This window comes from Beauveria bassiana (assembly GCF_000280675.1).
Source record: "Beauveria bassiana ARSEF 2860 unplaced genomic scaffold BBA_S00014, whole genome shotgun sequence".
NCBI classification, from domain to species: domain Eukaryota; kingdom Fungi; phylum Ascomycota; class Sordariomycetes; order Hypocreales; family Cordycipitaceae; genus Beauveria; species Beauveria bassiana.
Genome location: NW_007930849.1, coordinates 495,313 through 513,722, shown reverse-complemented (window position 1 = coordinate 513,722; position 18,410 = coordinate 495,313). Strand labels below are relative to the sequence as shown.

Genomic DNA, 18,410 nt, shown 5'->3' with positions numbered 1-18,410 from the left:
AATAGCGGGAGTCTTGGAAGTTGCGAATTAGTTTACTGAGTTATTCCAAGCTTCTTCTACCTACCTACCTACCTACCTACCTACCTACTTGCCTACTTACAACAAGCTAGGTAAGCTAGGTAGCTGCTGCGAGTGCCAGCTTCAAGCTACCAGCCCTCTGTACCGAAACGACCCACTTAAAAATCGAGCTTGCTGTGCCGAGCTTCCCAACAACTTCTTGTTTGAGCAGGCCTCTTTCTTCTCTCTCGTCGCATCACATTGTCGAATACATCTCCCTGGATAAATACGACTCCGACACAATGGCGGCCGCTACCACGCTCAAGCTAACCAACCGCTGTATGTCGTCCGTCAACTAAGTGCCCTCAAACCGTCTTGCCAGCACTCTGCTAACACAGCTGCTCCTCCCCCCTCCCCACTACAGCGCCGAAGCAGCCCATCAAGCGTCTTCCCGCCAGCGTCGAGCTGCCCGCAGGGGCGACTGTCGAGGATGTGAAAAAGGCCATCGCTAAGCAGGCCGGAATTGGTGACTTTAACCGCATTGGCCTCTTCGACACGGCCACCAAGAAGACGATCAAGGACCGCAAGGCTCTCGTCGCCGACATCCCTGGCGTCTCTGACGCCGGCGAGCTGCTCGTCAAGGACCTCGGTACGCATCCCACTTCCCTCAAAAGGGGGACACGCAGCTAACGGAAAGTAATAGGCCCCCAGATTGCCTGGCGCACCGTTTTCCTCATCGAGTACTTTGGCCCGATCCTCATCCACGCCGCCGTCGTCGCGGCCCGCCCCTACATCTTCCCCGGCGGCGACGCGCCAATGTCCAACACACAGTGGCTCAGCTTTGGCTTGATCTTGGCGCACTTTTTTAAGCGCGAGTTCGAGACGGCCTTTGTCCACAAGTTTTCCGCCAACACCATGCCCGTCTCCAACGTCTTCAAGAACAGCTTCTTCTACTGGGCTGTTTCCGGCCTCCTCTGCGCCGTCTCCATCTACTGGCCGCGTTCACTCGCCGCCAAGGCAAGCGAGCCGGCCATTGACGCCGTCGGTACCGCCCTCTACCTCTTTGGCGAGATCGGCAACGCGCTTGTCCACCTCTATCTGTCGAGCCTCCGCTCCGCGGGCGGCACCGAGCGCAAGATTCCCCGCGGCTACGGCTTCGGCTTCGTCACCTGCCCCAACTACATGTACGAGATTCTCGCATGGATTGGCGTCATCATTGTCAGCCGGGACTGGACCGTGGCGCTGTTCATTGCAATTGGTGGCGCGCAGATGTTCGTCTGGGCCAAGGGCAAGGAGAAGGCGTACCGCAAGGAATTCGGCGACAAGTACAAGAAGAAGCGCTTTGTCATTCTCCCTGGACTTTTGTAAACGACATGACACTGGAAGAGAACGTTGATCATGCTCCAGCCCATTCAGTCGTGTCACTGGAAGTTTGCAGTTGGCTGGCTAGCTATGTCGTGTGAAACCTAGTGAAAGATGATCAAAACCAACCTATGTCGTAATGCGTATCCAAGTCCGTATCTGTGATTCGTTCGCTTCATTAATGTTGATATCTTGACTACCGAGAGAACTGTCCCTCAGCACATCGTGGACAGAGACGCCGTCTCCGAGTTTTTGGCCTTGCCCGTGCCATCTGCCGTGCTCGACTCCTCATCAAACAAGCTTTGACTTGCGTCAGACGTGATTTCTAGGCCGTTCATTGCCACATCAATCTCCTTTGCCTTTGCCTTGCCCTTTCCTTGCCCCCCCCTTCCCTCACCATCCACCTCATCCAACTCTTCCTCCGCGTCCGCGGGCTGCTCTCCTTCCAGCGTCCGCCCGCAGTCGCTGCAGCTGCACTCGCTCCCAGACCCGGACCCAGACCCGGACCGCGAGTCGTCACCACCACCACCACTACCACCGCGGCGGTTCGCCAGCCTGACCGTCTCCTCCAGCACCAGGAACCCGCGCTCCAGCACCTCGGCCCAGTTCTGCACGTTGCCCACCTCCTTGAGACGCCGCGCCGCGCCGTCGGCCTCGCGCGCCAGCCGCTCGCGCTCCCGCCGCAGCGCATCCGTCGCCGCCAGCACGTCCCGCTCCTGCCTGTCCAGCGCGCCCGCGTTGTCGTGCAGCATTTGCGCCCGACCCTGCAGCTCCGTATCCAGCATGTTGCCCATGGACGCCACCACCGCCGCTCGCGCCTCGGCAATGTGGCGCTGCGTTTCGGCCGACGGCAGCGTCGCGAGGAGCGGCGACGGCGGAGTGGCGTGCTGCTGCTGCTGCTGCTGCTGCTGCTGGGGTTGCGGCGGCTGAGCAGCAGCAGGAGGCTGATGGAAAGCGACGGCCGGGTTGCGGGCGCCCAGGGCCGTCGCGGGTGTGGCACGGCTAGCTGAGTGGGAGGACGAGGAGCCGGACGAGGCTACGGCGCGGCGTGAGGAGCCGGTGCTTGTGTTGCTTGCGCCGCTGGCGCTCATGGCGACTTGTGGCAACGCTTGGTGGGGGTGCTGCGGCGGCGGCTGCGGCGGCGGCGGCTGCTGCTGCTGTTGTTCCGTTGTCGTCATGGTGCCCGGTGACGCGGGCACTTCGGACATTTTTTTGCTTTTGGCGACGCGGACGGTTCAGACTTGAGGCATGTAAGATGGAGAGGACTCAATCACAAGATGATAACATGGACGGGGCTTGGAGGCTTGCAGATGCAGGTGATCATGTAAGTTGATCGGTGTGGTGGGGTGATGTTGCGCCCACCTCCCCTTGCATGTATCGTCCTGGTCTATGGGCCATCCCACTGACAATACAGGTCCAAAACGAGGCCTAATATACAACTGCAAACATTGTTCTATGGCCGTCGACATGTAGTTGGCAGCATTCGATGGATACGCAATTCATACTTCATCATCAGTACAAGTACACTGGTAGATCTTTCTGCAAAACGACAAAACATTACAGTCATATTATTGCGGAAGCTCATCGACCAGTAAGCCCTTTTACTAAACATGCTGCTACATCCAAGATAAATACTATTCCACACTAAATCACTGAATCCCTGCCATTCCAAACGCCATTGCTATGCTAACCCGGCAGCTGAAAAATAAATCGCCGGTAATACATGTAACAATCATAATACATAATCCAAAGTCGCATTTGCGTAGTGCTGCATTCTATTTTGTTAATAATTCGAGGTTGGTGTAGGAGCCCCGTCTGAAGAGAGCGAGGATATGGAGGACAATGAACTGAGGTTCGAGTGGCCGCGACTCATTGGACCGCTTCTTGACATCGAAATGCCAGGGTTGGCAATCAGTGCGTCGGCCCGGTCAAAAACGTTGCCGTGGAAAGCCCTGGCAAAGGAAGCGCTTTGAGGGGTCACAGGAACGGTAGCCTGCATCGCGGGACCGAGAGCTGCGCTTTGCGGTGTGATAGGGACGTTTGAGGGCGACATAATGCCGTTCGGATACATGCCGGGACCAGGCACTCGAATAAGGTGCTGCCAAGGAGACTGCACGATCAAGTTGCTAGTGTCTTTGACCATTTGTTGGATAGGCCGCAATCGAACTCGAGTGTCTGGTGGTAGAGGAAGGCGCTTAGTCAACTCCTTGACCATTCCAGCTGTGCTCGCCCAGCTGGAGAAGAAGTTTCTGCACAAAACACCAAAGCCCGGCTGCACACGCAGAGTTGGGTCCTTTCGTCTCAAATGGCCTATCTGATTCTTGAGCACCTCACTTTGCTGGACAGTATCGCTGCATATGTTGATGAGGGCCTTCAAATCTCGCAGAGCACCTTCTGGGGCACGTTGCTGTATCGCATTTCGAAGGCGTCCCGTTACTTGCATGCTGAAGTTAGGCAGTATCTGCAAAATAATGTCGGCCGACTTCTGTAATGAAAGCAGAATTCGTTCAAAATGCATTTCGTCTTCCGCAGTATTGTAAATTGGAGCTTGGGTGCCCATCTGGCCCATCTGGTCGTTGGGCATATATGCGTTGGACCTTCGCGGGCCGCTCATGTATGGGCCCTGGTGATCTTGTGAGGATCTTGAATTGGTGGGACTGTGGCGCACAGTGCCTTGCCGACTGCGCTGCTGTCCATTCCTCTCCATCGGGGCAGACTGCATCTGACCGTTCTGACTGTATGGCTTGATGGTATCGTTGTTACTCTCATATTGCACTTGCGGAAGCGTCTGACCAGATTGAGAGAATACGGCACACAAGGTGACTCGTAGTTCCATGATGCTGTTGTAGAGTAACATAAGGAGTGAACGAATATATCGTGCATCACCGTTGTTAACAAACGTATCAATGTTGTCTGCGAGCAGCGTGCACACATGACCGTATGCACTGACCAGAGTCTGGCATGCACGGTGCACGTTCTGATTATCTTTTGGATTGTACTCGCCTTCCTCCGGGATAGCGCTCTCGTACTTTTGAATTTCTTGCTCCAGTTCTTCCACGTGAGAGTTGGTGTTGTAGAAAACAATCTCGAGGCTGGATCTCTTCGCCGACCCGTCATTCGTTAATGTCATGAGCATCTGAATCATTGGGTGAATCTGGAAAACAGAATAGAGAATTCCTTTGGCGGATTCAATGACTGGATCGTAGACTTTCGACTCTCGCCTTCGCTCCGGCAGCACTGACAATCGACGAACGTAAATCGGGCGGTGCAAGAGGCTGTCGGTAGGAGTCGCTGGGCTCTTCGTCACGACTGGAGCCTCTTGCATCGCAGATCCGTGACTCAAGCCTCGATAGTGACTGAACCTGTTGTTGGGTTCCGCCTCTTCGAGAGTATCAAGCTCTGAAGTTTTCTTCGAAACAATGCCCATGCGCCGATTACGACCATCAGGTCGATCTGGCCTCAACAGGCTTTCAGAATTACTTCGTAAACGTTCGTTAACATTGCCGATTGTTAGCGGCATAACGGTAGGTCGTCGAATAGCTGTATTTTGCTGCGAAAGGCCGCGATAATGGGACCGAGACGGAATCGGAGGGGCCCTGGAACCAAGATTTGGTGATCGAATATCGGGAGGATCTGATCCATTGACCCTGATCGGAAATCGGCCACTGGCTGCACGCTTCAGAGGATAGCGAGGGGTCTCTGCGTTTTCGCTTGATTCGTCGCCGGTGCCTTCTGCCTCCATCTTTCCGTTGAGAGCAGACTGGCGCAGAAATCTCTTGATATGGGCCGTGACAGCAACTTCGGTGACCTCGCTTTCCCTTGTCTCATTGGAAGGACTGGCTGCTGGCAACTGCAGCGCATCTTTGGGCGGGAAGCTAATCGGGTTCCCCTCGAATTTTAAGACTTGCAGTGATACCATATCGGCGAGACATAATGGCAGCTCGCGGATGTGGTTCTTGGGCACAGACAAGACCTTGAGACAGGTAAGCTTTGAGATTTCGTTGGGCAGCGCACGCAGTTGGTTTCTTCCGAGATCGAGGATCTCTAACGAGGTAAGATCGCATAGCTATTGCCGGTCAGTGGGTGCCAATATCAGAAATCAGAGGTAAGACAGACAGTCAAGGGAAACTCTTTGATGAGGTTGCCACGTATATTGAGGTATCGCAGAGATGTACATTCCGAGAATCGAGCGGGTAGTGACGATAGCTGATTGTGAGAGAGAGCAAGCCTGACTTGAGTGAGCAAGGGTAACATGGCAGCAGTAATGTAGATTGTACGAACCGCTCGAGCTCATCTTTGACGATATCCACCACCTCTTCCGGCAATTTTTGAATGCTTTTTCGGCTGAGGTCAACTGTTACACCAGACTTCAGGCCAGTGCCTGCGGTGCTGGCTTCGACAGTTTGTCCTTCGCTTTCCAGGGCCATACGCATCGCATCGCGGGCCAAACCAATGACTTGTGCCGGTGTGAGGGCCCTAGATACCGAGAGATTTCCATTGGGAGGAACATTTGTACCGGTCGGAATGGGCGGAGGCGGCGGCGGTGTTGTTCCGTTGGAAGTGGCGGCTGAGTTGGGGATGGGTCGGCGACCCTGAGCAGGATTCTCAGGCAGGCCACGAACGCCAGAAGAGTTCGATACCGATATCGTGGTCGCAGCCGCAGTTGTGGCAGCAGTCATGGGCGGCGGTGCCCGATCTGTGCGATCCGGCCGCTCCATGACAATCAACTCGATGGGTTGAGCGACCACGCAAGATTGGTGCAGCTTCTAGAAGCGCGTTTCAAGGCGGCAAGGCAGCACGGATTGGTCTCTAGTGCGGCCCGTTGATCAAGTGCCAAAAAAGTTTCGGTGAGGATGGGCAGGCGCGGCAATGTTTCAGGAGAAGCCCCTCTGTCGCGCAGACTCCAGGCTTTCTCAGTCTCAAACACACAGATAAGTCGGAAAAAACTATGGTCGGAAGCCGATGTCTGAGAGGCTGTCAAGGTGAAGCCGGGCGAAATCAGTCGTGCATGATCGGTTGGATGGAATCGAGCTGCTGTAGAAAGAGTGCTGTGCCCGTTGAAGGGATGGCGAGATTGGCGGAGTGGTATGTCCCCTGGCTGTTTACGGTGGCGCCGCGTGGACAGGACGCTACTGTAGAGCCGTGCAATGGGCCGGATAGGTACTGCGAGAAAGACGAGTCGCGAAATCAAGCAGGCTTGAGGATAATGAGGCGCGACGACAGCAACATCTCCAGACTTGCACTCGTGAACAATCTCTTAGTCAGGCTCAGATGCCCTTTCAAGCTGCAGGAGTGGATTGTACAGTGCGATCAGTAGCTCTAGCGCTGTGCTTGCTTGCGTGGATGATTGGTGTGACCTTGGCCAACTTGGTGAGTATTGTACAGTGCCAGCCATTATATCTACTGCGGGAGGCCGTTGAAGGCAGCCGCGACTAAAACAGATGGAAACCATTTTTCTTTTCGTTTGACAGTTGAAACAATTGGCGTTTTTGCTCCAGTATATAGAGTGTTAATTATAGACCATGATCCTTGTCCTGTAGGTAGTAACTCCATCAATGCCTCGGGCGGCCAATGCAGTTGCAGCTTTTCGTCTTGGACGTGTCTTGGACGGCAAAAATTTCGAGTTACAACAGCAATTATTGCGATACTGTAAGGGCCGCTTGATGACCCAGAGAATTTTACTTTTCTGCGTGGATGCCGGCAATCAACCTACCTACCTACACACATGATGGGGTGGACCAGGGAGCTTCGGGGCTTGCACGACGTTATGCACTAACGGTCTGCTTGCATACTACAACCTGCAACCATGTCGACGCGATGAATAAGACAATGGGCGATAGACGGGATACTTCCACCTTACCAGACGCAGATACGTCGGAATAGATATTGACAAATCTCGATCGCCAAATGCATCAGTAGCCACGAAGCAATGCCTACACTACAAAGGACCAACTCATGCACCGACATTGGCTTCACGCTCCGGCGCCAATTTGGCAAGCCAGATTTTAGGTACTTCAAAGAGCTCAAATAAATATAATGGAGGTTAACCGAATACTCCAGGCCAAAGCAGCGCGAAATTATTGAGGCAGCCTTGGCTGGATTCGACATTTATGTGCAGGCTGCCACCTCGTTCGGCAAGAGTTTATGTTTCCAGCTCCCGGCAGTGATTGACACTGGCAGTAAGTGTGCTCATTATTACGGAACAGAATACATACTGACCATTTCTAGTCACGGTCGTGGTATCACCACTTTTGTCATTGATGGTGAGTACTGACTGTATTGACGAAGAGAGCCACGGATCTGACTTTTCTAGATCAACCAAGTTGAAGCGTTGCGCGCCTCTGGAATCAACGCAAGCGCTTTGAATAGTAATACTCCGTACCCCGAAAAGGAGCGCATACATCGGGATTTAGAAACAGGTCATCCATTGACGCGGCTTCTGTACGTCACGCCAGAACTATGCTCCGGCTTGCGCTTTCGTGAGCGCCTGCAGAAAGTACACGAACAAAAAGAGCTTGCTCGAGTTGCAATCGACGAAGCACACTGTATATCCGAATGGGGGCATGATTTTCGAAAAGATTTCAAACGTCTCTCCTGGTTCCGCGAAACATTCCCAACGGTGCCCATCATGTGTTTGACGGCCACGGCAAATCCCCGAGTGCGTCAGGATATACTTGGTGTCTTGCGACTGGACAGCACCCCAGAAAGGATAAAGTCATTTTTGATGAGTCCTTCGCGAGCGAACCTGCATATAGAGATACGATACACGAAAGATGAAGATGACAATCGGTTATCAGACTTTGTAGCATGGCTGCAATCAGTGTACGATCGTCGCAGGGCGGAACCACGCAAAGAAGAACTACGACAATTAGAAGAGAGGGTTAAAAATGTGCCGGGAATTATCTATACGATATCTCGGGACGAATGTGAGACGCTTTCGGCTGCGCTCCGAGCCCAAGGCATCGGCGCACGGCCATTCCATGCCAAGCTGCCGAAAGATGTTAAAGAAGATACCCTCAATCGATGGATCCACAACGAGCAGGGCTACGATATCATCGTAGCTACGACTGCGTTCGGCATGGGCATCGACAAGAATAATGTACGGTTTGTCGTGCATTGGCGACTGCCAAAGTCATTCGAGGGCTACTACCAAGAAGCAGGCCGTGCCGGGCGAGATGGCAACGCGAGCTACTGCTTCTTGTATTATAGCCGCGAAGATCTGGAGCGAGTCACGCGAATGGTAAAGGGAGACCCAAAAGACGGAACAAGCTATCAAGCACGGCTTAGCAGCTTACAAGCGCTCGCACTTTACTGCGAAAACATAAAGTCGTGCCGTCACGCCGAAATTTGCAAATATTTTGGTGAAACCGAAATACCAGAGTGTGATTTCGCGTGTGACTTTGACAAGGATGCCGAAGATTTGGAAGAAAGATTCAGAGAAGGACTGGCAAGCGAGGAGTGGGTGAGCACGCAGGCAATGCAGGGCACCTATGATAGATATGATGACGATTATTGAGAGAGAGGAGAGAGAGAGGCTGAAACGCTCTTGTCGAACTGACTTGATAATGCTCGCTAATGACGTGTAAAATTGCGCACCGACTAATGCTTCTTGGCGTCCTTTTCCTTTTGCTTTTCCGCAACCAGCTCGTCAAAGCGACGCCACACCATGAGACCCTCCAGAAAGCAGCTCGCTTCCCACAGGAGCCACAAGCCCGTGAACCGTTCGACGCCGTGGCGTCTGAGACGGAGATTATCGAGAAAATAGCACTCGGCAACGTGAATGCCCAAGACGGGCACCAAGAGGACCTTGACCAGCCAGCGAAACGCGGCGGCGCCCCCCGGAAAGCCCCTGTCAAGCAGACCCCAGGCGACCGAGCCCGGGACGAGCCACGGCAGCGACGCTGCGCTGACAAAGTAAAACGTGACAGCTAGCAGGATGACCCAGTGGCCCGGCCGCGGGGGTACGTACGCGGTGACGGCGATGTCGGAGAGGCCAAGCGCGCGGCGGGCGACGGCGTCCATCTCGACGAGGCGCGGCCGCATCTCGTTCCAGCTCGTGAGCGGCGGGGTAAAGGGCACGGTGTAGTCGAGGCCGCCGGCGCGGATGCGCATAGCGTCGAGCGAGACGTCGCGCATTGAGGGGCGGGCGGCCTGCCGCGCGGAGAGGCTGTTGTAGTACCGCAGGTAGGTGCTCATCTCGCGCGTGTGGTCGCTGTTCATGTGCGACATGATGCGGTCCTTGCGGGCGTCATTATCAGCGGCGGCGGCCATGATGTCTCGAGCTGGGCGGGGTGCAGGCTTTCCAAGGGCGCAAGATCCGGCGAGTTGAGCTGGTCGGGCGCCGACTTTGGCAATGCTCGAAAGTCTTGAGATTCGTTGGTTTGGGTGGGGAAAGAGTCTCGGAAGCACTCAGTGACTGGGGCAGCATAGCATCATGTCACCACCAACGATGCTTCTGTATTACGCCCTTGAATCTGGATGGCAAATTCTTCCGTATAATCAGTAAAATTAGTTATCACCCGTCACGATAATTTGAGCCATCATTGCCAACGAGCAGTAGCTACGAATCTACCTGATCTAATATGTGGTGACACGCCGTCCGGAATGCCGGCTCTACACTTTTTCCGACTAAACTGTACACCTCCCCTGGTATCTAGAGCCGAAACCTCTCTCATGCGACACCATTCGCTCTCGACGCCAAATCACCGCAAAAATGGCCAAGAAAGGTGTGAATTTTCTTCCCCGACATCCCATCCGCCGCCGAAAGCCCCTAATAAAATACCGTTTCGATAACCGATTCCGTCCTGATCGCTAATATAACCGCGCTGCAGCCAAGAGTCGTCTGATCCACGTGCGCCTCCTCTCCATGGCCATGACGGGCTTCTTTTACACGTTCAAGCGCCCGCGCACGGCGCTGCCAATGGGACTGCTGAAATACGATCCAATTGGTACGGGACAGACAGGAACTTCATGGAGGCAATGCCTCATCCGGCGGCTCCCTCGACTAACAAATTTTCTGTACAGTGCGCAAGAAGGTCCTCTTTCTCGAATCTAAGCGAAAGGGCAAATAAATGACACAACCTTCTCTTTTACTTCGCAATCGAGTCTACCCTATAATCAGACACCCCTCAATTCGCCCCCCCACCGGTCGAATTCGCGACCAAGACCATACTTGGCAAGCATTGACTTGCCGCGCCGTCCATCGGGATGAGTCGTCGCGCTGTATTATAACACACGCATACCTGGAGTTAACGGATGGCCTACTTGCGCCTTGTGCGCTGTGTATTTATGTGTTGAGATATGCTGTTCACACGATAAAATGGAGTTTGGAAATAAAACACTGAATTCGGACACTCTGTCCTCTTTTTATCAGTTGATGCAGTAAGCTAAGTGAAGAAGCAAATACAAGCAAATTGCGCAATACGAATCCCACTTGTCCGTCTTCTGATTAAATCGTTTACCCTTTTCAGATTGTCGCTGTTATATCTGCGGCTGTGACGGTATGACCTGAAGCCAATTCTGCGTCTGCCAAGTCTCCAAGCACAACTCCCATACTTTTATTAGTAGCTTTGTTCAACCTCAGGTACTCCGTGATTGGCGTTAGTCCAGTGCTTCGATGTGATGACGGGAACCCTGACGGGGGAGACTGCACTAAAACTGATCGAATATCTGCAATTACCTCTTCTGATGTGTGGAAGCTGCTGCGAGCGGAAGTAGCTAGGCCTTTGACCGCAAAATGGTTGTGCTGGGACTGTTTCAAGATTGATCTTGGCCTTGCCGACTCTCTTCTGCGCCGCTGCTCTTGAGCCGTGGTAACTGGGAGCGGCGAATAGCCTTCAGGCCTCGGGCTATGCACAACAACTTTCCGAGTTTGGCTCTCACATGCTTCGTCGCTTGGGGTTTCTCGACAGCCGATGCCGGATTCGGTGCTCGGGGGCGTAGATGACTGGCTGCTTGATATCCGGCAGTCTGTCGTACCGGAGCCATCCGAGTGCATTTGCCGATCGGCCATGGTTTGCTGAACCCACTGTTCCTCTTTGTCCATGTATTTGGACGTCTTTTGTATCAAAACGCTCAAGTCGTAGATCTTCTGAAGTGACAAGGGCACATCGTCGATCTTAGAGAGCTGCGATTCGACCTGCTGTAGATTTGATCGCATCGTTTCGATATCTTTCAGCATTTTACCGTTAATATGGGCGGATTTGCCCCCATTGGCTCGTTGTCCACTCTCTGGCGCGATATTTGTTTTCAGCCTAGCTAAACTAATGTTGAAACTTTCCTTTAAGCCATTCAACAGCTTCTGCGAGACGGCCTCGTGATGGAGAAACTTTGCATCCATTTGCCCTGTAAGTGCTTCGTGTAGTCGCTGCGCCTCCTCTTGGGCCTTTTCCTGAGCAAAACTGATCTTGTCACTATTCTCGGCTAAGCCTTGCGTCGAAGCAAGTATGTTTGCAATACTTGTACCGATAATGCCTTGAGGTGAAGTCTGCTCGACAAGGCTCTCCAAGCGGCTGCTCACTGCCTCCACCCTGCTTGACACATCTCCATTACCGGCGGATATCAATGTGAGCAAGTCTACAAGCTCTGCATGGGAGTCGTTACTGTTTCTGATCGTTTTACTCAGATTGACTGCACAATTCTGAATATGCTCTTGGAGCTTTGTGAATCCGCGTTCGACTGCCATTGCCAGCGAATTCACGGATATTTGAGATTCGGACTGTTTCGAAGCGATGCCTTCAATTACCGGTAACAGACTGTTTCAAAGTCAACATGCTGTCAGAAGCATATTATGTGTAACCACACACCTTTTCTGTATGAGCGCTTCCAAGTCGCTGAGTCTGGCATGTGAGCCTAAGACCTGCTGCTTCAAGTCGGAAAAGTCACGGCTGCCTGGTAGATCGTCGACTCTGAAAGTTTTGAGCATTTTCGAACTCTCCGGAGTAGATATGATAAGAAGAAAACATACCTTGTCGTTACACTTCTCAGCTCAATGGCTGTGGTGTCCTGAGATGCATCTAGAGCTCGAAGCTGGGTGGCGAAGCCAGATAATTGAGAGCTGACGTTCTCGATGCATGCTTTCGTAGAGCCATAAGAAACAATTTCGTTATGATATCTCAACTTGTCTTCTTCGAGTTCACCGATATGGTCGCACTGAGCTTCATTTTCTTCCTCGAGAGATTTGATCCTGTATTCATCTGTGTTTTTCTGTGAGAGGGGATTATGCGAAAAACCAAACAAACTCACATACACTCCAGCTTTTCGCGCTCATAAACTTGTTTGATTTTATCGACAAAGTTTTTAAGTTCTTCGCGCTTCTGCTTACTGCTCTGTAGCGCCTGCTCTACAGCCTCTGCGTCGGCCTTTCCTTGTGCCTCATCCTGTTTCATCTTATTATTTAAGCCGTTATAAAAGTCTTTTGACTTGTTGAAGAGATCGCGCTGTTCAGAAATGGCCATGTTCAATTTGTCTTCGCAGTTGTTGTATTTAGTGGACATTTCCCTGATCTGGTTTTGAAGTTTTCCGTAATCGACATTTAGCTCAATGAATTTAGCCTCAAGGTCCCTCTTGTCCTCTGAGGCTCGAACATCTTTTTCTTTTAAGTCTTCGTATTGCTTTTTCAGAGTTCGAAGGCTAGTGTCGCCCTGCTGCAAAGCATTTTGTGCAACTTGAAGTTTGTTCGCCTGGGACTGCAGCTTCTTCTTCAGGCTGTGTATAGTAGACCTGGCTCGGTCGGATTCTTCAGTTGTAAGTTGTATGCACTCGTTCCAATGTTTGACTGCCTCGGTCATGGCAAGACGCTTTCGATCTGGTTCGTGAGTTTGGTGATCTGTAAGGCCGCGCGATCTTTTGCGCGACATATTGCTAGCCCTTGAGTGGGTGCGGCGGGTGATCGAGCTCTCGATGTCGACCGAGTGAGTCCGAGATTGACTTCCACGAATCCCTTTGACCTGGCTTGGGGGTGTTCGGGTTGCATTTGAGGCCTCGTAAATATCGAATCCTTCTAGATCTCCGCAGATCGGCGGCGTTCGAGAGTTGGCATCATCTCTTTGGATATATTTTCTTTTTTGAGGCTTGACTTGGCTCCTCACAATAGTCTCGCTCGTATTGGATGAAGTTTTAAGACTGGGAAGGGGTCTGCCTTGCCTGTCCATTGGTGACGGGTCAAGATCTTGATCATCGCATCTTCGAGAGGACGGGCTGCAGCTCTCGTTGTCAGTTGCAACAGACTGCTGGGGCGCATCACTCGAAAGTTTCGTGGGTTGGACCACATCTACCGGCACTGAATCGTCTTGATTGCTCTCGTGAGCAAGGTGTGAAGAAATACTCAGGTTTCCGTTTGCACTGCCTTGGGCTTGATCATTGACGCGAGGGGAGGGGTAATGAGTTTTTGCCGCTTCTCTTTGAAAGTTAGAAGTGAACTCTACCACGGGGAACGGTATGCCAAATCGATGTTTAGGAGATATCGCTGGCGGTGCCGAGGCTGTTTGGTCGGCTGACTGCAAGCCTAGCACGATGTTTTTGGGGACTAGGCCAGAAAACTGGCCCTGCTTATTCGCTTGTCGGGCATCAAACGAGAACCCTCTAGCAAGGTCGTCATCCGAAATCATCTCAGGAGGTAGCCGGAAAAGAGATGCCATCGTTACGGATGAGTGTCAGCGCTGCACAGATTGCGGGGGACATGTACAAAAGATGTCTTGAAGGACTGGTGTCGGGCGTTTGACTGACACTATGGGCGTGAAGTTTTCCTTGTATAAGATTTGCATCGATTCGATAAAAGTACTGAAATATCGACGTATATTCGGTCGCGAGCTTTTGAACCTCTTGCTGTTGGAGCCAAAGCAGCAACGCTGACAGCTGGCAGCTGGCAGCCGGCAGGATGGGCCACCAACAACTGCAAGTGGCAGTTCCCACCAGTCATAAGTACCTACTCAATTTCAAGACACGGCATCTGCGCTCTTTCCTTGTTTCACATCATTTGAAGCTCTCGCAGCTCCGCTTATGAACCTCGTCTCTTAGCGAGTGTCGACTCTCTTTTGTCGTCTCGTATTGGAACGCCACGCACTAGGCCGAGATGTCACTGAGGCAGCCTGATTCTCGGCACCTCGCATCTGAGTTGCAGGTAATACTTTAAGCATTCGGTGCTTTAGAATTACAGATGGTGACGTTGGTCGTGGTGAAGTTGAGCTTGTGTCCGTCAAATCGTACGCTGCCCACGGTGCGCTATCCATCCGTCAGAGCACCGGGCCGCAACCTTGACGGAGAATCTCGTTCTACGTCCCTAACAGAATGCGGATTTGCAGACGCTATATGAGATGAATTCTGAACTAGATGTTGCGATGTGAATGTCAACAGGCATTGTGCAAATCGCCGTTGAGGTGACGAGGATCTCTAGAGCCATGCTCCAGAATGTCTTGAAAAGGCAAGACTACGTCATTTGCCTAGCACCAACCGGAGAATACATTGGCCATGCGGGAGCCAAAGACTCAGTCGCATACTTGGCTGGCCGAAGATGGCATCTTCGTTGAAGAGGAAATTCTGGGGTCACTGATCTCCGAGACAATCGCAAAGGGATAGGCTTATTCTGCCACGCTGTACGCTATTCATAAATATCACAGAGCTAGTGGCTACATGCCGAGCTCTGGGGAGCGTTGTAGGCCGTGTCTTGCACGCGATTGGCTAGATGCAAAACTTCTAAGCGCCCAACTCAGCGCTTCACGATGGTGTGGATCGCAGTTGCACCAATCAGCAAAATACCGGCGTGGGACGGAGATGGGGTCTATGAGATGCTTCTCCTTTTTGTGTCCCTCTTCGATCGCTATTGGTAGTCCTTTGCTTTGACTCGCACGTAGTACCGGCATTGCAGCATGCATGCACGTCACGTCGTGTGAGGGGCGAGCCGCAACTTACACTGGCCAGGCACTGAGCGCCTACCAGGTCCCTGCAGGTGGCTGCATAGTGGATAAATGCATTGCTGACTCTCGTCTGCTTCTATATCTATTTGAATCTCCTTTTAAATTGTTCCTTTTTCATCGAGAACGTTGGAAGTAGATACCCATGTGCTTCTGGCCAGCCAATACCTTGTGACGCAACCCAGTGCCTTCCTACTCCACGAACACCATGTCCAATACCGCAGCTAGTTTTCTGCTTCCAACAAAGTCTTACACCAATGCTGGAAGAGGCGTTGCTCCGGGAGTCGATTCCGGAACCGAGGCCGGTGCAGCTGGCGACAGCTCGAAAAATTCAATCACCCTGTCGACAGGAGGCATGATTGCCATCATCATTGTTGTAGTCGTCGTTGTTATTATTGGTGGTATGTTGATGACGCGCTGATGCTTCCACCATCGTGATGCTAACAACTGCAACACAGTGTCCACCGCCAGTCTATTCTTCATCGCCAAGAAGCGGGAATGGAAAGTCCGCGAAACCCTTCGACGATCGGCACGAAGAGTGGCTACGGCCCTCACCCCACGCAGGTCACAATTCCCGGAGTCGGTCAAACGCTCCGTCGCAGCACCAAAATCAAGCCGCCTGCAGACAGCAGACAGCAGAGACGGTATAGTAAAGATATCCACCGAAGATCTGGAGAAGGGAATCGCTCAAAAAGAAAAGGGAAAGAAATCGCGAAGATAGAAATCGGAAGGCGAGACTGGTGATGATAGAACTCGGTTCGGGTATTCGCGGATGCCTGCTGAGAGAGTGCTTCATTGGTGGGAGGAGATCCCGAGACAAATGTTCTTTCCAAACGATACATGTACATATAGCTTCGTTGCCAGTGAAAATATTGAATCACATCTTGCGGAATGTGTTGGAGCTGGCACTCCGCCTTCCGGCATTGGATTGTCTTTGTGGCTTTTCAGGTACCTCTTCCTGGTGCTTCTTCTTTGACTTGGGGACAAAGGTGACTTCGCGATCGCCAACAACTTCACCGCGGGATTTGGAATGACGGCCTGGCCCGGATTGCCTTGACCCCAGACTGGTGTCCTTGAGCGGTCGTCCATGGTTTTGTGTGGAGGAGACGCGCATGGTAACGTCGGCCGTTTGCTTAGGAGCTGCGCGAATTTCGTCATCGCTAGACTCATCATCAGAGTCCTTCGCTTGATATCTTTTGGGGGCCTTGGGATCGGGCTGCTGGTCAGGCTCGACAACGGTGCTAGGATTAAGGACCTGAAATTCTCGGCTGGTCTCGTCGACCTTGTATTCTTCGTCCTCGAAAAGCTTGCTGAAACGGGAGTCGCCGAGCAATCCGGCCTTGGTATCGACCTCGCCTCTGTTCTCTTGCTTCTTGAGAAGTCTGTCAACGACTCGTTGATTGACCTTGACCTTTTTGCTGCCTCTAATTCTGCTAGCGCGCTCCTTTTCAATCTTCTCCTTGACGCGCCTCGTCCTCTCCTCCTCGAACGCGTAGGGGTTTGCAATAAGTTTGGCTTGCTCGTAAAGCTTGGAGGCAACAAAGTAACCGTGCATATAGGGCCGCAGTAGGTTGCTCTTTCCAACTAGATGATCCAAGCTGAGTTGCTTCAGCTCGGGTAGCGATAAGAACTTGTAGTTGTCGTATGTTTCTGTGCGGACTTCCTCCGCCATCTCCTCAACCATGTTGTCCAAGAAGGAGCACCATTTTGGTGCGGGACCAAGCTGAGGCACAAAAAAGGCATGCTGTTGGGGACCTTCGTTGGCAGTGAGAAGCATACCACTATCCTTGCACCAGGCAACATCGTTGAGGTCGACAGCGGGCTCGACTGACGTCCAAGGTTCGCCGTCTTTCTCGTCCCAAATCTTGATAATGCGCTTATCTGCCGACATGACCTTCTTTTCTTGAGACGAAGTGGTCATATGCTTCAGATTCTGTACCGGGAAGCCATAGCCATGATCCTTCCTCAGCATGGGAGTGGGCCGACGGAGGTCGAAAAGTTGAACCATGCCAGTACTTGACCCAGTTGCCAAAGATAAACCAGACTCGTTAAAGTCGAGCGCTGTAACCTCTCCATCATGACCAGCAAGCAAGGCGACTCTTGATTTGGAGCGAGGATCCCAAAACTCGACTGTACCGATGGAGGTGCCAAAAGCCAGTAAATTGTGCGAGCGCTCGGCAATTGCTGCTACATTGACGCTGCCCACATGAATTCCACCCTGGAGGCCACCGCCGGTAAGCTCATCATCACCACCGACCTCAATTTGGTATGATTTCATAAAACGACCCGCCTCCAGGTTCATGCGGAAGACTTCGCCCTTGCCGTCAGCATCAATGCCGACGGCAGGGATGAGCGCTTCGGCAGCGTTTCGATCGTATTTGATATCTCGGCCGTATCGGGGCAAGCGGACTTCGTAGTGGCAGCCCATGGGCGTGTGAAATTCTATTCTGCGATCGGTCTGCAGGTGCAGAGATTTGGAATAGTCGGTTGAAAGAAGGACGAAGCTGTGGTTGAGGGAGTTGGTGTGGCGAGCGAAAGAAAGACCAAGCTGCGGCAGGTTGTGAACGTGAATTTGAGGTTTATATGTACCGGTGCTCATCACCCAGTCTCCATCTTCACTGATGCGAATACAAGAACTAGCCTCCTCAAATTCGAAATCCTGCAGCAACTCGACCCGGCTTTGGTACTCGGCATCGTTCTTCAAGCTTCGTTTTCTGCGACGGGCAAGCCATTCCGGTAACTGTCGCGCCGTGTTGGAGCCCGATATAGTATACACGGTGACCGTGCCTGGATTTGAGAGCTTCATAGCGAACTTGAAATGCCGCGACAGAAAGAAAAACCAATATTAGATGTCTGAGAGAGCCCAATAGAAAAATAAATTTGACCGGCCTTATCGACAAGCAGAAGAAAAAAAATGTCCGCCCCACTTCTCTGCGGTTCCGCCAAACCCCACAGATGGTTGTGCAAGCAGTTGCAAGCAGTTGCAAGCAGATGGTCGGTCGCCTGGGCTGAGCCGGACTCCGCTAATAAGGGCCCCTGCCAGCTTCCGTATGCCTATTTGCATCTCGTCATCTTTCGCGAGCGTCCACGCCGCTTGTCAACAGCGCACAAATTCGAGTTGGCAGATGCGCAGAGACTCCG

At 52.4% G+C, this 18,410-nt stretch overlaps 9 protein-coding genes across 9 annotated transcripts; 4 read left to right on the top strand and 5 right to left on the bottom strand.

Moving 5' to 3' along the window:
- Nucleotides 1-299: 299 nt before the first annotated feature.
- BBA_05514 (3-oxo-5-alpha-steroid 4-dehydrogenase) lies at nt 300-1,365 on the top strand (the record flags this gene model as incomplete). The annotated part of the gene is made up of 3 exons (XM_008600611.1): nt 300-336; nt 422-646; nt 701-1,365. 3 exons carry the CDS (start codon nt 300-302, stop codon nt 1,363-1,365), a joined length of 927 nt encoding a protein of 308 aa, XP_008598833.1.
- Nucleotides 1,366-1,574: 209 nt separating this feature from the next.
- Nucleotides 1,575-2,567, bottom strand: BBA_05513 (uncharacterized protein; the record flags this gene model as incomplete). Its single annotated transcript, XM_008600610.1, has 1 exon — nt 1,575-2,567. One exon carries the CDS (start codon nt 2,565-2,567, stop codon nt 1,575-1,577), a length of 993 nt encoding a protein of 330 aa, XP_008598832.1.
- A 575-nt stretch (nt 2,568-3,142) lies between these two features.
- On the bottom strand, nt 3,143-6,077 carry BBA_05512 (RAM signaling pathway protein; the record flags this gene model as incomplete). Its single annotated transcript, XM_008600609.1, has 3 exons — nt 3,143-5,425; nt 5,476-5,587; nt 5,641-6,077. 3 exons carry the CDS (start codon nt 6,075-6,077, stop codon nt 3,143-3,145), a joined length of 2,832 nt encoding a protein of 943 aa, XP_008598831.1.
- Nucleotides 6,078-7,288: 1,211 nt separating this feature from the next.
- On the top strand, nt 7,289-8,875 carry BBA_05511 (RecQ family ATP-dependent DNA helicase; the record flags this gene model as incomplete). Its single annotated transcript, XM_008600608.1, has 4 exons — nt 7,289-7,368; nt 7,420-7,538; nt 7,588-7,622; nt 7,673-8,875. The coding sequence occupies 4 exons, from the start codon at nt 7,289-7,291 to the stop codon at nt 8,873-8,875; spliced, it is 1,437 nt and encodes a 478-aa protein (XP_008598830.1).
- An 83-nt stretch (nt 8,876-8,958) lies between these two features.
- On the bottom strand, nt 8,959-9,630 carry BBA_05510 (integral membrane protein, putative; the record flags this gene model as incomplete). Its single annotated transcript, XM_008600607.1, has 1 exon — nt 8,959-9,630. One exon carries the CDS (start codon nt 9,628-9,630, stop codon nt 8,959-8,961), a length of 672 nt encoding a protein of 223 aa, XP_008598829.1.
- A 442-nt stretch (nt 9,631-10,072) lies between these two features.
- On the top strand, nt 10,073-10,430 carry BBA_05509 (ribosomal protein L33; the record flags this gene model as incomplete). Its single annotated transcript, XM_008600606.1, has 3 exons — nt 10,073-10,085; nt 10,191-10,307; nt 10,384-10,430. The coding sequence occupies 3 exons, from the start codon at nt 10,073-10,075 to the stop codon at nt 10,428-10,430; spliced, it is 177 nt and encodes a 58-aa protein (XP_008598828.1).
- A 395-nt stretch (nt 10,431-10,825) lies between these two features.
- On the bottom strand, nt 10,826-13,997 carry BBA_05508 (uncharacterized protein; the record flags this gene model as incomplete). The annotated part of the gene is made up of 4 exons (XM_008600605.1): nt 10,826-12,113; nt 12,165-12,266; nt 12,326-12,544; nt 12,604-13,997. The coding sequence occupies 4 exons, from the start codon at nt 13,995-13,997 to the stop codon at nt 10,826-10,828; spliced, it is 3,003 nt and encodes a 1,000-aa protein (XP_008598827.1).
- Nucleotides 13,998-15,477: 1,480 nt separating this feature from the next.
- Nucleotides 15,478-15,990, top strand: BBA_05507 (uncharacterized protein; the record flags this gene model as incomplete). The annotated part of the gene is made up of 2 exons (XM_008600604.1): nt 15,478-15,670; nt 15,728-15,990. 2 exons carry the CDS (start codon nt 15,478-15,480, stop codon nt 15,988-15,990), a joined length of 456 nt encoding a protein of 151 aa, XP_008598826.1.
- A 156-nt stretch (nt 15,991-16,146) lies between these two features.
- Nucleotides 16,147-18,075, bottom strand: BBA_05506 (WD repeat-containing protein; the record flags this gene model as incomplete). The annotated part of the gene is made up of 1 exon (XM_008600603.1): nt 16,147-18,075. The coding sequence occupies one exon, from the start codon at nt 18,073-18,075 to the stop codon at nt 16,147-16,149; it is 1,929 nt and encodes a 642-aa protein (XP_008598825.1).
- Nucleotides 18,076-18,410: the final 335 nt, after the last annotated feature.